Here is a 16,530-nt window from a genome sequence, read left to right on the forward strand (position 1 = left end):
GAAATTTTTACTCGTGCCAATTTTTTTTTTTGTGTGTGTTGATAATATCCCTAAATTAAATTTATTTTATATATTTATTTTAAATATAATTTATTAATTAATATATTTTTAAAATATCAATAATTATTTATTATATGCACGTAGAAATGATGTGCCATGGCTATATAAAAAAAATTCTTATTTTGTGGCACACCTTATATGAATGCTTCAAACCCCACAAATCATTAGCTGTCAAACACATATATTAGTTAAGTATTTAATTTAATTTATATAAAAGAATTAAATTATGCATGTTTCAAGTTTCAACAGTCTACACATAGAGTTTGAATTTGGAGAGGTAGAAACTGCATCCCCTCTTCCTCTTCAAATTCCCTACCCCACTTCTTCCCTATTTTATTTTTTTATACTAATATAAAAAATTATTATTTTTATTTATAAACAACGATATGTGACACCGCATTACCAACTTTTTTATTGTGTTGATAATGCTGTTTAGTTAGTTTTATTTTTTTGTTAAATATAATGTGTGGGTTTATATAATTTTTTTCTTAATTTATTATATTTTTAAATTATGAAATATTATTTATTATATGCACGCATGATGACGTGCTATGGCGGCTAGTTAAACAAAAACCATTTGCATGGGCCCGGATCAAGTTTGACTAGACCTATGCCAGTTACACGATAAGTATAATATAGTTGTTATATGATTGGTGTAAAGTTCGTAGCGTGACCAATCACATGATTATTGTATCATATTTGTTGTGTGATTGATTTATATATATATATATATATATATAATATTCGATTCATTACTACATCATTTCAGTACATTCGAACTCATAAACTGACTATATAAATTGATATTTTTAAATCAATAAATATATTCAAAGGAAATAAATAAACAATAAACTAAAATAAAAGTAAATTATATACCTAATGACGGTCGGGTTCGAACCCATATATAATTTTTTGTTGCAAGACGTCAAATCTTACCGCTCAAGCAATGCCTCATTGACACTTGCTATGTGATTGACAAAAAATTCGTACCAAAACCACATTTGGCCGAATCAAACAATCACATGGCAATTGTGATACCCTTGTAATATAATTAGTCAATTTTCTTGAACTTTGTATTGTACTTGTCATACAATTAATTCAAATTTAACTAAATCTGATTTAAATTAAGAAAAATCTAATTAATTGAGTTTGATTCTTGCATCTCAAGAGTTGGATATGAGGATTGGCTTCCAATGGAAATTTTATTAATGTCAAAGGTTTTAATATTAAATAATCACCGATTCATACACATTAACTTACACACACGACACACACCAAAAAAAAAAAAAAATTACATTGTATAATTAACGTTGTTGGAGTTGAACTAGTCTTTTAATTAATTAATTGACATATATAATATATGACAATTATATTAATCGGGAAGAAAAAAGAATTTATTTTATCAAAAGCTTCGACAAATAATAAATATAGGGCGAATTGCAATATCAATTAATTATTATGTTACTAAATCATACGTCGTCGTGAAAGTAAATTATTTATCCATTTCACCTAATGTATGTGGAAAATTTAATATTATGACTCTGCAAAATATTAAAAAATATATATATTTATATATTTAATTAAAATTTTACATCTTAATTAATATATATATATATATATATGTTAACTTTCGTTGCGTGGAGTAAATTAATTACTCTATATATAAACTAAAAGGGTATGTATTTTGGTTAAAACATTAATTATATATCTAATGTTATTTAATTAATCTATAGAAAATAATTCAATTATTATTTTTTCCATTATTATGATTATTTAATTTGGAAAAAAGTAATTTTTGGAGGAAGCTACCCCATATGTGTGATTTAGTACTAGTAATGGTACTATTATTATATTTTTTTCCTATTTTAAATTAATGTGGCCTTGTAATTATGTTGGTCCACATATACCATTTGGTACTCATATATGTCTTTTAGTCTACTGATAGTATAATAATTTTATTTTTCCTAATCTCAATTATGCCCACTTAATTATACTTATGCTATTCTAGATATATACCATTAAAATTAATCATAATTAATATATATATATATATATATATACTTGATAGTGACGGAAAATCGATGCGTGTGCATAATTTAAATTTATATTATATTTTTTATAGTAATATAAAAAAGAAAGAAAAATACTTTTTCAGATAATTTATGACATCACTGTTACACCATTTTTTTTGTACGTCGATATTACCTTAAGTTGGTTTTTTTTTTCTATTTTTTTTAAATGTAGCGTTTTGATTTATACATTTTATTTTTAATATATTTTAAAATATGAAAAATTATTTATTATATATATACAGGAATAACATGCTACGACAGCCAGTTTAATTATAAATTGAAGAAAAATAAACTAAAGAATTGAGTGGAAATGATAATTTTCTTAAATATTTTAATTAATTTATCCCTTTTCAATAGTCACCCAAAGAAATATAATATTATACCATGATTAATTTATGTAGTTAAAAATATATAGTCGTACTAAATAGTTATTTGAGAGACGATGATTTTGTGTAAAATATTTGAGGGTGTTTTAGTCAATATACAGTAGTTACTCTAATCCCCTCACACTAAAAATTAATCAATTTCTAAAAATTTTCTTTTTATCATTAATTTGTGTATTTATTAATATTCTCTCTCTCTCTCTCTATATATATATATGTGTGTGGGTGGGTGTGTGTGTTTTATTGACATAAATAATTACAGCATCGCTCCAGCTTTCAGTCTTCATCTCAGACTCTCAAAACAAACCTTTAAACTTTCATCAAAAGCCCATCCAAGTCAACTTTCTCTTCTTCTTTTCCCATTTTTTTTTTCTACTCTCCTATATATATATATATATATATATGTATGTATAACATGGAATGAGAGAGAGAAACCCTAGAGAGAGAGAGAGAGAGAATGGTGGATTCAGAAGAAAACTGGTGATTTTTCCGATCGCCGGAAGTTATATATATATCATCAAAACTTTCGAGGTAAGTAAATATATTCAATAAAAAGTCATAATTATTTTTTCCCCTTAAAAAGTTATAATTACCCATATATTTGTGTGTGCATGAATGTGCATTAATTCATAATTATTCTTGTCAAGATTCAATTTATTTGACTAACTCATTAATTCTTTATTTATATATGTTATTATTATGTTCACAGGGCGATTTTTTTTTTTTTAATTGAAAAAAAAAATTATGCATAATCATTGGGGTGGAACGTTGGAGATCAACGGAGCTGACTCGACCACCGAGGATGAAAAAAGCCGGAACATGGATTGGGACCGGGCGTCCATCTCGCACCAAGGCTACCACCATACCTTGGACGAGACGCAACAAAGTTGGCTATTAGGGCCGTCCGATAAGAAGAAGAAGAAGAAGTACGTCGATCTTGGATGCATCGTGTGTAGTCGGACCGCTTTGAAATGGACCTTAGGGTCCATCTTGGTTGCGTTTTTCGTGATCGGCCTACCGATCATCATCGCCAAATCCATACCTAAGCACAAGCCTCGGCCTCCTCCCCCGGATAATTACACCGTCGCTCTCCACAAAGCCCTTCTCTTCTTCAATGCCCAAAAATGTACGTCCTCATCGATCTTTTTAACTTAATTCATTCATATATTTTTTTTTATTGAAAATTTTATTTTATTTTATGGGGTTTTTGGAATTTTTATGAGACGAGATATAAGTGTGGAAAATGCTTGTGTGCGATTAATTAGACGTTTTGATTATGAAATCGTTTAAGATTACTAGTTCTTGCAATCTAGTATTTGATTTTGTAATATAAATAAGAAATCTTGAATAAGTTTACGAATGTAAGAGATTGAATTTATCTAAAATTATTACCAAGGGTTTAATTAGTAGATTATCTGATAAGAAAATCAAGAAAAATATATACAAAATAAAATATTTTTTATTATATAACATGAATTTTGTATATAATATAATATGAGATATTGCGATAATTTATGACAAAAAATTGGATCGTCGAAAATTAAGTGGTGAGTTTTTATGAATATTTTCTAATAATAATATAAAGGGTCAAAATCAATTGGCTAGGGGAAAATACGTGTGAGCCAATAACATTTGATATCATGCCTTATTTAATTATTTAATTATGCTTTATGCCTTAAAAAAAACATTGACTTTTTTAGTAATTAAATATTCTATTTTACAATTTAATTTGATGAAAAAACGAGAATAAGAGGAGTAAGGACGTGGTATACACGTTTTGAAGTATATATATATATATATGGCTGCGGTTTTTTTTATTTTAAAAAAAAAAGAAAAAAAATTGACATAAATATATAAAATTAAATAATTTTTTATTTTTTGTATATTTTAATCCGTCGATTTTTTCTGTGAAAATTTATAGCTAATAATGATTTTTTTTTTAATTTTCATTTAATTGGTACAATATATACATATATTTTATATAATTTATTTGGTTGGGAGGTCACGTCGTTGATTCCGTCAAGAACTGGTTGTTCTGATTTTTATGGAATGTAAGGAGATGAGAATTTTGACTTTTATATTAAAAGGTTGTCTAAATCTTGCCTTTGCATTCACAATTTTGTCATTTTTCTATACAATTCAAGATAGATATATTTCATTTTTATCAATTTCATCTTTGTGATTGATACCTAATTGTGTAAATTATATTTACGTGTATGAAATTAACTCTAAATATACAAACATCTCATATTATTTATAAAATTACAAATTATTCTTAAAATTTTAGTTGTAATTACAACTACACCCTCTATTCAAAGAGTAAAAAACTTATAAAAATGCCCTATGGAAAACATTACACTAACATCCTCAAGAGGTGTACTTGTAAAACATTACACTAATACTCCTCAAAGGTTGTACCTGTAATTTTTTACCAAAGACATGGGGTATTTCTGTATTTGAACATAAATTCGTGGAGTGTTGATATTATTTACCCTTAAATAAGTCTGTAACTAGTAAATGAACTGAACACACGATACGTCCGTATAATTATTTTTTATTATATTTATTTGAATTAAATACAATTATCACACCTACAGTATTCACTACATCAATTACCTTCCTAAAGTATCATATTTTTCACAAGTGAATCAAGTAGGCGAAATGAAGCACTCATATGCTACTATTAGAAAAAAAAAAAAAAAAGGCCAATTTTTCCTCCAATAAAAAATATTTGACAGTAACGTGCTAGGCACGTAACCTACATCGTTAAATTATAGATGAAAAAGTACTAATTTTTCGAAGTTATAGAACTAAAAGTACTAATCACGTAATGAATGAGATCAAAAGTGACATGGGCTTAATTTATGGGACTAAAAATACTATTTTCCCACATTTTAATAATCTCTTTATCTTTTTTTTTTCCACAAAATAATTTTTGTAAGGGTAAGATGGAATTTTCAAACTTAAAAATAAAGGTCAGGATTTTTTTTGAAGATTTTAATAATATAGGAGGATAATTGATATGGGGTGGATATTTTAGGGATGGTAATTGTATTTAATCGTACTTATTTAATTAAATAAAAAAGTAAAATAAATAATTAATCAAAATTAATAAAATAATTTAACTTTACATGTTTATGTATAATTAATTATTAATAAAAATCAACAAAAAAAGGTAATTATTTGTAGAGGAATAAGTATAAGAAGGATACTTTAGACAATTCACATTTTGTTAATCATGGTGATTACTTTAAGATTCTCCCCTTAATAAATAGTAGAGATTAATTATACATTATTATTAACCAAGATTAAATACATACACATATTGTGTTAATCCACTATTTGTATAAATGTGACAAATATAAATATCTTTTTTTTTTTTCTGAAAAAAATTAGAGAAAATCGATTCGTATCTAAAAATAAAAACACAAGGTAATGCAGAATGTATATGTAAAATATAATACAAAATAAAATACCAATCTAAATAATATATATATATATATAAATTGGAGTTTTGTATATATTTGCATGAAAAAATTATTTTTGTTTTCATATTTGTTTTGTGTTTATTGCAGCTGGAAAATTGCCCAAGAACAACGGTATCCCATGGAGAGGGGATTCCGGGTTACAAGACGGGTTGAACCAAACCGATCTTAAAGGAGGATTGGTGGGAGGGTACTATGATGCCGGAGACAACACCAAGTTCAATTTTCCGATGTCGTTTGCAATGACGATGCTAAGTTGGAGTGTGATCGAATACGAGCACAAATATCGTGCCATCGGAGAGTATGATCATGTCCGAGACCTCATCAAATGGGGCACCGATTATTTGCTTCTTACCTTCAACTCGTCCGCCACCACAATCAACCACATTTATAGCCAGGTACATCCATATATATACATTATTAAATTTTAAATGTGATATTTCTAAGAATTTTTATATGCATCGGGTATGAGAACACCAAATTACCGACCCTACAGGTCGGTGGATCACAAAACGGTACACAAACCCCAGACGACCACTACTGCTGGGAACGGCCGGAAGACATGGACTACCGTAGGACGGTCCAAACCACAACATCCGGGCCGGAACTCGCTGGAGAAATGGCTGCCGCGATGGCCGCCGCCTCCATCGTCTTCCGGGACGACCCGACCTACTCCAAGAAGCTGAGCCGGGGGGCGGAGACGGTCTTCGACTTCGCCAGGGACTTTGGGAGAAGAACACCCTACTCAAGAGGGAACCCTTTCATAGAGCCATTCTACAACTCCACAGGCTACTTTGATGAGTACATGTGGGGTGCAGCATGGCTGTTCTATGCCACAGGCAACAATTCATACTTCTCACTGGCTACAAATGCAGGCCTGCCCAAGAACTCCAAGGCCTTCTACATGAGCCCTGACTTGAGTGTTTTGAGTTGGGACAACAAGTTGCCTGCTGCAATGCTTATTTTGACAAGAATAAGGCTGTTCTTGAGCCCTGGATACCCTTATGAGGACATGCTGAGTAGTTACCACAATGTCACTGGCCTTACAATGTGCTCTTACTTGCGGAAATACAACGTTTTTAACTGGACTCGAGGTACACGTTAGAGCAGCATCTATGCGATCTATACTTTATTATTGAGGCAGTAACATGATTATCGAGTTATGATTCTTTTTTCAAACAATTTAGACTTTTAGATGGAGTGGTCGTTTAACGACAGTGGTGGTGTGTGCAGGAGGAATGATAGAACTGAATCATGGGAAAGCACAGAATCTGCAGTATGTTGCAAATGCAGCATTTCTGGCATCAGTGTTTGCTGATTACTTGAATGCCAGTGGGATTCCGGGCTGGAACTGTGGCCCTGATTTTGTCCCACTCACTGTCCTCAAAGATTTCGCCACTTCTCAGGTAAATCTCTATATATAAATTACAGTGACTAAAAAAAAATAAAAGAAATACATTAAAGTATTTTCTCTTTAATTCTAAAATAATATATATGTATATATTTATATAATATATATATATATATGGAGATAGAATGTATTTATTTTAGAACGAGTCATAATCTTATGAATGTTTGAGCTACGAACCAGTGTTAAGTTTGCCATTATAATCTATACGTTAAATTACGTTAGCACTTCTTGAGATTAGGTTAAAATACACAAATACTTCTGTCTTTCATAAAAAATTATAAATACATCTCTTGAAATTATAATTGTAATTACAGCTACGCACCATCTTCAAAAACAACGTTTACAAAATACTTTTTGAAAAATATTACACTAACATCCCTTGAGCGAGTAGCTGTAATTTTATAAAAAGAACGAGGTATTTGTATATTTTGACCTAATTTTAAAGGGTGTAAATGTAATTTACTTCAATTTATATTGTTTTGTATTGACTAAATTCTATTTATGCATTTGAGTTGACATATTTGGATTTGGGATAAGGATTTAGAAAATGAATTTTAAATGACTTTATATTGAAAGAATTTTAAATCTATCACTATTTAATATTTAAATTTAAAATTATTCAAACAAATTCAAATGATTTATTATGACGTGAAATTCATAACATTAAATTCATCAATTATATTATTGCCTTTAATGCATCTCCCTTTTACTCTTAAATAAAAAGACATTGCTACAAATATATGTTTTGTTTGAATTTCTATATTTTTTATTATAATTATTTGATAAATTAATTAAATTATTTTTATTGAATTAATATATTCTTATCCATTAGCCCATTTTCTCTCTTGCCCAAAAAAGAAAAAACCTATTTTCTCTTTATTTATTTATTTTTCAATTAATATCTATATTTTTTAACCTAATTTCATTTTGATTTCTTTTTTTTTTTAAAAAAAGATGAATTATATACTAGGTGCCAACCCGATGAACATGAGCTACGTAGTCGGGTACGGACCCAAATACCCGAGACACGTCCACCACCGCGGCGCCTCCATCCCCAACAACAAAGTCAAATACTCCTGCACCGGCGGATGGCGCTGGCGCGACGCCGCCACTCCCAATCCCAACACCATATCCGGCGCCATGGTCGGCGGCCCCGACCGCTTCGACAACTTCAGGGACGTCCGTACTAATTACAGCTACACCGAGCCCACGGTGGCGGGCAACGCCGGCCTGGTGGCTGCCCTGGTTTCTCTCACCTCCAGCGGCGGCATTGGAGTTGACAAGAACACAATTTTCACCAACGTGCCGCCCTTGTATCCGGCGAGCCCCCCGCCACCGCCGCCGTGGAGGCCTTAAACATTTTAATTTTTAATCGATAATGAAAATATTTTACCATTTACTATTATAATCAAATTCTATAAAATTTTAATCCTGCTGTTATAAAGCTTGGAATTTTTTGAAATAAAACCTCATAAAAATCAAATAATTTTTATTGAAAAATATATCCATTGTTTTCTATATTAATTTATTTTACAAAACTCTTTTCATGCTACACCTGATTTTGTTGCTTTAAAAAAAATTATTATTAGATTATGAATTTAAATATTTGATTATAATATATTAATTATTATTATTAAATATGTATGACTAATTAATAATTACCAGCAACTATCATTACCCTAAATTAACAACTACTGTTAAAATAGATAAATACAGACGCATTACTAGATCATTAATTTCGTCAAAAAAAAATATATTAATTCTCAAGTTTACCCTTTTTTTTATATGTTATTTAAAATCTTATCCAAATCATTCCATCAAAATGCAATATAAAACGGAACAAAAGAACACAACAGCAGCGACAACGACGACAACAATAATAATAATAATAACTTAGTATTATTATTACCGTTGAAAAAACTGACAGTGAATGTAGTGATTTGAAACTATTATGATTTATCACCACCAACAGTTGCATTTACAATTGGAGGGTAAAATGTCTTGTTCAAATACTTCGTTCGCAAACCATGTATGTCACTATTGCAAGTAACAAGAGCCCGGCTCCTCCGGCGCTGCTCGGCCAAGTCCGTCCAATGGAGCTGCAGCAACGCCCCTTTGATTCAATAGACACCTAAAATACGATAATCGGCCCCGGACTTGCTCTGGATCCTTGGCAAGCTTCTCATAACTCGTCCATAGCCTCTCTATGAATAGTAAAAGAGAAACAAGCGTAACGTTATGCACAATGCTGTTTGGATTAGTTAAAACGCGGTTTGAATGCAGAATTTTTTAAAAAGCTATAACTGTTGGCAACAATGCACTTTGCTGCTATAAATTCCGGCAATCCCCTCCTCAACAATTTCTCGTCCGGTTGAACGACCGAGTACTTGACTCTGAGCTAAAAGCTCCGATCGGCCACAATTCAACGGTGGCATTGCCATTGAGGGGGGTGAGTGTTGCTACATAGGCTAATAGAATCATCTTCTGTGTGTCATTCGGACTTTGTAACTCTTTTATTTCAATTCTTACAATGTATTTGCAGTATAAAAGAGTACCTGCAGCTGCTGCGGCCCGTGGCCATATCGTCTGCTCGATATCAGACGCATCGATGTGTTCGCCCCACGCGCAGACCTCTCCACCAAGGACCAAGGCTTGTTGCCTGGGGTCAGTGATATTTGTTAGCGGCTCGTTTGTGTAGAAATCTTGCCACAGGGCATCCAAATGATCCAAGTACCACTTGTCTTGGTTGCTCACGATGCAACGTAGCCCGGCCTTGACCACTTGTTGAGCAACACCACTACCAAGCCTGCAGGCGCATAGTCCACAAGCACATAATTCTCATGAGCAGTTCATACTAGACATAATTCCCCTTGGAGTTAGCCTAATTACTTATTACACCGTATCCCTTTTGGAATTTCCGAACCCTCCTCTTCAAGCTTACTATAGTTTCAGAAGTTCGATCGGCTGCAAACGTTATGTTCTCACAAACATACGGGTGTAATTATTTTAAATGATGGAAACTCAGACGGGAGGTTCTTGTAATTTCACAAAAAAGGCACAAGCATAACCAGTAATTACACTAACTCGTGGATAGGGTTGTTGTAATTAACCTCTCAATAACTAGTCTCGTAAAGTAACACTGGCACTTACCAATTATGAACCACAGTTTTTCGGCTCAACTTACTGCCAAAGTTGTTGAAAGTCTCTTCCCTACAATCGTTGTTGAACAAATTATCTAAATGAACTACGGTACAAAGATGAGCCCGATTCATTTAAAGTCTCGTACCAGTTTATGATTTCATATCCATGAGATAATGCTATCTTCTGTGCTCGCAACACAAAATACTGATAAGCCTTGGAACCATCCATGCCATGTCTCCTTAACCTGTAGATCAGAGAGGATTTCCAGGTTAGCATTCGGGAAACAAAACTTAGTTGCCTATACCCAGTATTTTCAGGAAATTAAAGGAGTGTGGACGAATATAAGATGTCGTTCTAGTGAGTCTTGAGATAATTTAGCAGTTTTTTTTCAATATTTACCATGTCCGCACATGAGGAGTCGACTGCCAGCAACCTGAAATAGGCATTATAACTTGTCCATGTCACTACAATATCGTTATCTTGTCTATGTCACTACAATACCGTAATCAAAAGGAAAATAGTTTTGCAGCAGCAGGCTGAAAAACTAAAACTACAAATCAGATGCTGACAAAATGTTTCTCGAGCCTTGTTTTTGCAAGATCATGTCCAATTTGAAGAGATGGATGCGACTAAGTTAATGAACAGCTGCATGTTATTAATGCCTGAACTGTGGGCTAACAGAGAACAAACTGTATAACAAGAAAATGCTAATGAAAGCATGCACACAATTTCATGCGAAATGGGGAAGGTTCTTTCTTAGCTTTTTCACATTTTTAAAGTTCCACCAATGTTTGCTTCCAGTCTAGTTGGAAAATGCATCCTCGCCACTAATCTACTATAAATTCAAATCTCGAAATACAAGTATCAGACTCATTTTTTTACCTTCAAAGGAAACAGATTAAAATGACAATACGATGAACTGAAAAATAGACATCATTTACAACTTATAATCTTACTAGTATTCACTTCGTCGCCTCCCAGATGAATAAATTTATACTTGAAGATCTTGCTGAAATCTGAAAAACGAAATTTTGATAAACATAAGTTGATCATAATGTTCCCCAAAAACAAGTGACGAGTAGTTCTATCATAAAGTAGAAATGCTACCTGAAAGAATCCCGTCTATTAATTTGAACGTGAACTCGTTGCTGACGTCAAGTGGCTCCTTACAATCTGCTGAAGGCCACAAAGAAGGATACCCTACCCCCCTAAATCAAAAGTTTTGGGATTAGGTCGCTAACTCGAAGTCCCTTAATCAAAATGAAAAAACTTAGGATATGAAAACTGTAGGTATTCCTACATTAAGGATGTAGATTGATTTCTACAATTCCATAAAATTCGATACTTCTGCTAAACCAAAGTGAAGGTAGTTGGCGTAGACTTTACTTGCCAGAGATAAAATTGTAAGTTTACGCTATTTTACAAGCCGTCCTAGTATAAATAACCGATGGTTAGCGACAGTGAATGTAAAAGTCTTCTCCGGACCATGTAAAATGTTTGTGTCCTTTTCCTAACATCTCGTACTTTGCATATTTGTCGGTAAAGTGCTGAACCCATGACAGTCTTCCCATTTTATTTTCTCAATTTTGATTGTTTAAAATGTTTTGAGGGACTTAGTTTCTTAACGACCTTTACAAGAAGTTAACATGGAAGGCTGCTAATCTCATATTAGTTACATCGATCTACATATATGCGATGTGAGCACCAAAATAGACCCAAGAACTTGTTTAGGCATAGACATGTCAACTAGGAAAAGCTGTTAAAAAACACTCAGAAGTTTGGAATTGAAGCAGGTACCAGGATTGAGCATGTCCAGGAACATCAATTTCAGCCAATACATTGATTCCTCGTTTCTTAGCATAGCTGAAATGTCAGGAATCACAAATAGTAACAAAATGCATATACATTTGTAAATAGATGAAAGATAAGCTATTATTATATAAAGGCTGCATCACTTGCCTTACAATCTCCACAGCGTCAGCAATTGTATACCGTTCTGACATGGAATATGCACCATTCCACAGCTTCGGATACGACGGTATTTCAAGAGGGAAAGATTGCGTATCCACAATATGCCAATGCAGCACATTCTGCAGTAGGACATAGTAGTAACCCACGAAAGTAAGTGACTGTCACAAGAAAACATATTTTCCGTAGAAAAGCAGAATACGTGGGAGTCTAACAACACATGTAATCTATCATCTTTCTCGTCATTAGGAGAATAAAATTCACTGGCCAAAAACATACCACCAACTATTTATGCATCTACTACAGAGAATTCACTTATTCAGCTTTTAAAAATGCTAAAGAAAAAGCGAAATAGCAAGTTCCCTATTGAAAGAATGAGGTGCCACAAAACAACACTCAAGTTTGTCCGTGAGAATTATAGATGTTTCCAATTATTTGACCACTACTTCTCGCCTTTTAATGGCATAAAACGTCAGTATAAAGTCATGCGAAAACCTCTTTCAGATCAAAACAAATTCCATCCCCATAAATCCTAGTGATGCTGGGAAAGAAAAAGCAACATATTGCTTACCAGCTTGGCATAAGTCATAGAATCAATGACCTTCTTTATAACTGGCAAAGGCTGATAATGCCTGGAGGTATCTGCACTATAAACGAATGTAATATGAATCCTTGTACATTCTGAGAATGTTTATTTGACAGGGTACTTTGACATAGTAACTTCATTTGATCTGGCTCTAGGAAAGAGTTTGAGTAAAGTATATAGTAAGCAAGGATCAGAGAAGCATCACACCAATCAAAAGCCCACGATATGAGAACCTTGGCTGATCAACAATGGTCCACGGAACCTGATGGACCATAATCCCTCTTGACTTCATGTCAAAATGGCAGACTTGGCTGAACGTCTGTCAGATACGGTAAAAGAAGCATAATCATTATTTACGTTCACAAACTCAAAAGAAGCTATCCTTTAGCTCTTGGGAGAAAACATCAAACCTGCAGCCCATGAAAAGCTCCATAAACAGTTTGTGCCTGCACAAAAATGTGAATAGCTTTAAAATTAAGTCACACGCACGTGAACAGACACAAGAATATGAACTAAATCATGAGTTGAGTGTCAATTGGACTGTGCTGCAGGCTCCCAAAGTCCTAAAACATGTGGATTTACTAAAACATAGACCTGCCTGCATCTGACTAGCCAATGACTACAAGTTAAGACTAAAATACATGAGAAGAAATAATCATTGGATGTTTTTTATCAACCATGGAAAAACCTATAGAGTTGTCTAAGTTACTACTAAGTAGGAAACTTCGCGTTACCCACCTCAAGATGTGCGTAAAGCGGATTTCCCTGGGCAGGGATATGTAGGTGGTACGACTCGTCAATACCATGTTGCAACTGCATCAAACAGAAATAGAAGTTAGAAGATAAATTTGACATTAGAATTGTGCAAAATAGAAACTTAAGAAGGCCTAAATTTCCAGTTGCTATATAGATAGAAAAAATTCTGGGTCTAAACTTTTTGTTTTATAATTTCATATAGTTACATAGCCCACAACCTCTTCACAGTTAAAAGAGATATAGTTTGGAAAGGGAAAACCAATTCAGTGAGAAAAATCTCAAAAACATCATATCTGGCAGTGGCAAATTCAGCCAAAATACGAAGCTCGGAGGTGTGGCCTTATAAATACAACATCCAAGAAAAGAATGATAAAAACTAAAACATATACGTGCTCACAAACAGAAAGCAATTTAGATTAAAAAAAAAAAAAAAGACTCGGCCTTATGAGTACCTCATCAGATGGCGAAAAGACAACAATATGAATTCCTTTCAGCACCAAGGAAGCATCAATCTTGGAAGTATTGGCCTCAATCACATGAGTTGCTCTGACAACATCGATTGACCTCAAGAATGCATCCTTCAGAATTCCAGAAGCATCAAAAAACTTGCTCCCTTTGGTGTTCAGCTTAAAATCATTACTAAGATAGAGAGTTCCATGACCGTAGCTAACTGACTTTGGCATTGGCCATAGATTCAATTTCTTTATATCAGCACCATCAGCTGATATCACAAGAAGATACACAAAAAAGCAAAGAACGATTCTCTCTACCCCTGTTCTTCTTCTCATCTCAATATCCTAGCAAAAAGATATGTAATGAAATCAATGCCATTTAAATAAATCATGAACCTTAATCATTTCAGCAGATTTTGACAACAAATGATTATATCAAATACCAATCTATATTCAACGCTTACAATTTGAAAAGGTTAAGAATGTTTGTTTTTATAAAGAACATTCACCATTCATGATATTCAAAAAACTACATATTAAGACCATGAAAACATATTGTTTCTCACTATTAATGCATCTCATCTACAAAAATCACCTGTAACTACAACAACAATCATGGGTTTTGTCAGTTTAATCCCAACCCACATATAAAAAAGTCAATATCAGAAGAACTCATCCAGAACTCCAAGATCAAAAGAGCAAATTCATAAAATAAAGAAAAGCAATATAAAAGAAGCATTAAATAGAGGATAAAGTGAAGAAAAAGACCTATCAAGAGAGTCCCCACAACTGCTTTCCTTTCCCAAGAAGATGATGATATTAATACAATGTGGAAGCTCTAATCTAATACAGCTTTCTTGAAACCAAGAATCTTCTTCAACTCCCACAGTCCAATCCAAAAGCAAGAAGCTTTTGTGGGCTGAATTAAAAAAGAAGCAAAAAAGTGTGAAAAATAGTACAAAGATTGGAGGCAGAATAATGCTAACAAATTGTGGTTCAACTAACTGCTACTTTACTAGATTTTTTTTTTCTAACATTGTTCATAGAGGTTGCCTCTAGTCTCTATCTACATGTGTACATATACACATATAGATACATATAATAGAGTGTATGTGGTGTGTGTGCCCAGATGGGCAGAAACAGACACGGACAAAGAAGAGACACTGTCTTTCATTTCAAGATTCCCCTTTTGCTCCATGTGAGTGAGTGAGTGAGTGTGTGTGTGTGGCCTTTTACTCTTTGTTTGTGGCATTTAATTTGGTGGAATAATAACAAAAGAGTTGTTTTATTAAACAAAAAGGCTCCCGCCTTTATGTCTTGGTGGGGGCCTTTACTACGTTGTAGCTGGGGAGTTGCTTTCTCTTTTTGCTGAAATGTCCTTTATGCCCCTACTGTACTTATTAGTTTAACTTTAACTCGCCGTCATGGCATAAATAATTTTTCATATTTTAAAATAAAATATATTAATTGACATTTAAGATGAATTAAAGGGCATTTTGGGAATCATAAAAAAATTGTGCAATGTCATTAAAATCGTTACTTTGTATCTATAACACTTTTTTTTTTCTTTTTATAATAGTATAGAGTTAGTGGAATTAAGTCCTACATAATAAGAAGACCCAATTCTTGTCATTTACCCCAACAAAAATGAAAAATTGAATAAAAATTTTCACAAAGTAATCAAAGAATTGAGTGTTGTATTGGGTTGTTTGTGTTTGTCGTCTGTCAAAATTTTCATAATATTTCCCATCTTGTCAAAATAGTTTGCACGTTAAGTTCTATTCCTACTAAATATATACCTTTAAATTGTTTATACCTCCGCATTAAAAACAAAAGAAAAATAATGACAAATTTCATTATTGACGTAGGGAGTAGTAAATCGTAAAAGTTACGGTAAATTAGTACGATCTCTCATAAGTTACGGTAAAAAAATAAAATGGTACAAATATAATAGAGTATTTTTTTTGTACAATTGTAAAATATCACAACTTCAACCATTTTATTTATTTTTTAATTAATTTTTGTTGAAAAAATACAATGAAGTATACAATTTCTAATGTAAAAAATGTCCACCTGTTCCACAATTGCGTCTGTTGCGTTGACGCCTAGATCTTCTTATTTCCTTGCCCACATTTTGTACTGGCTCCTTTTGCGCCTCATCTTCATCACCACCGAATCGATTAAATGTTGTTGCGGAACTAGATTCAACAATATAT

The 16,530-nt window shown here is 32.6% G+C and overlaps 2 protein-coding genes across 3 annotated transcripts; one reads left to right on the top strand and one right to left on the bottom strand.

Moving 5' to 3' along the window:
- The first annotated feature begins 2,751 nt into the window (after positions 1–2,751).
- Positions 2,752–8,911, top strand: KOR2 (Six-hairpin glycosidases superfamily protein). Its single transcript, XM_088880120.1, has 6 exons — positions 2,752–3,046; positions 3,225–3,641; positions 6,091–6,398; positions 6,497–7,094; positions 7,234–7,406; positions 8,366–8,911. Exons 2-6 carry the CDS (start codon positions 3,260–3,262, stop codon positions 8,765–8,767), a joined length of 1,863 nt encoding a protein of 620 aa, XP_088736246.1. The 5' UTR covers positions 2,752–3,046; positions 3,225–3,259; the 3' UTR covers positions 8,768–8,911.
- Positions 8,912–9,288: 377 nt separating this feature from the next.
- On the bottom strand, positions 9,289–15,549 carry HEXO3 (beta-hexosaminidase 3). 2 transcript variants are annotated; one of them, XM_011078791.3, is made up of 15 exons: positions 15,083–15,549; positions 14,315–14,659; positions 13,845–13,919; positions 13,517–13,552; positions 13,314–13,425; positions 13,092–13,162; positions 12,512–12,642; positions 12,350–12,415; positions 11,660–11,760; positions 11,509–11,568; positions 10,952–10,985; positions 10,698–10,796; positions 10,562–10,621; positions 9,967–10,217; positions 9,289–9,615 (listed from the first exon to the last, which is right to left on the bottom strand). In XM_011078791.3, the coding sequence occupies exons 2-15, from the start codon at positions 14,648–14,650 to the stop codon at positions 9,449–9,451; spliced, it is 1,599 nt and encodes a 532-aa protein (XP_011077093.1). In that variant the 5' UTR covers positions 14,651–14,659; positions 15,083–15,549; the 3' UTR covers positions 9,289–9,448. The 2 variants fall into 2 exon arrangements, with proteins under 2 accessions (XP_011077093.1, XP_011077094.1); XM_011078792.3 differs by lacking the exon at positions 15,083–15,549 and adding an exon at positions 14,910–15,040.
- Between the last annotated feature and the right edge of the window lie 981 nt (positions 15,550–16,530).

Source organism: Sesamum indicum, linkage group LG4, assembly GCF_026168435.1.
Source record: "Sesamum indicum cultivar Baizhima isolate 11 linkage group LG4, ASM2616843v1, whole genome shotgun sequence".
NCBI classification, from domain to species: Eukaryota; Viridiplantae; Streptophyta; class Magnoliopsida; order Lamiales; family Pedaliaceae; genus Sesamum; species Sesamum indicum.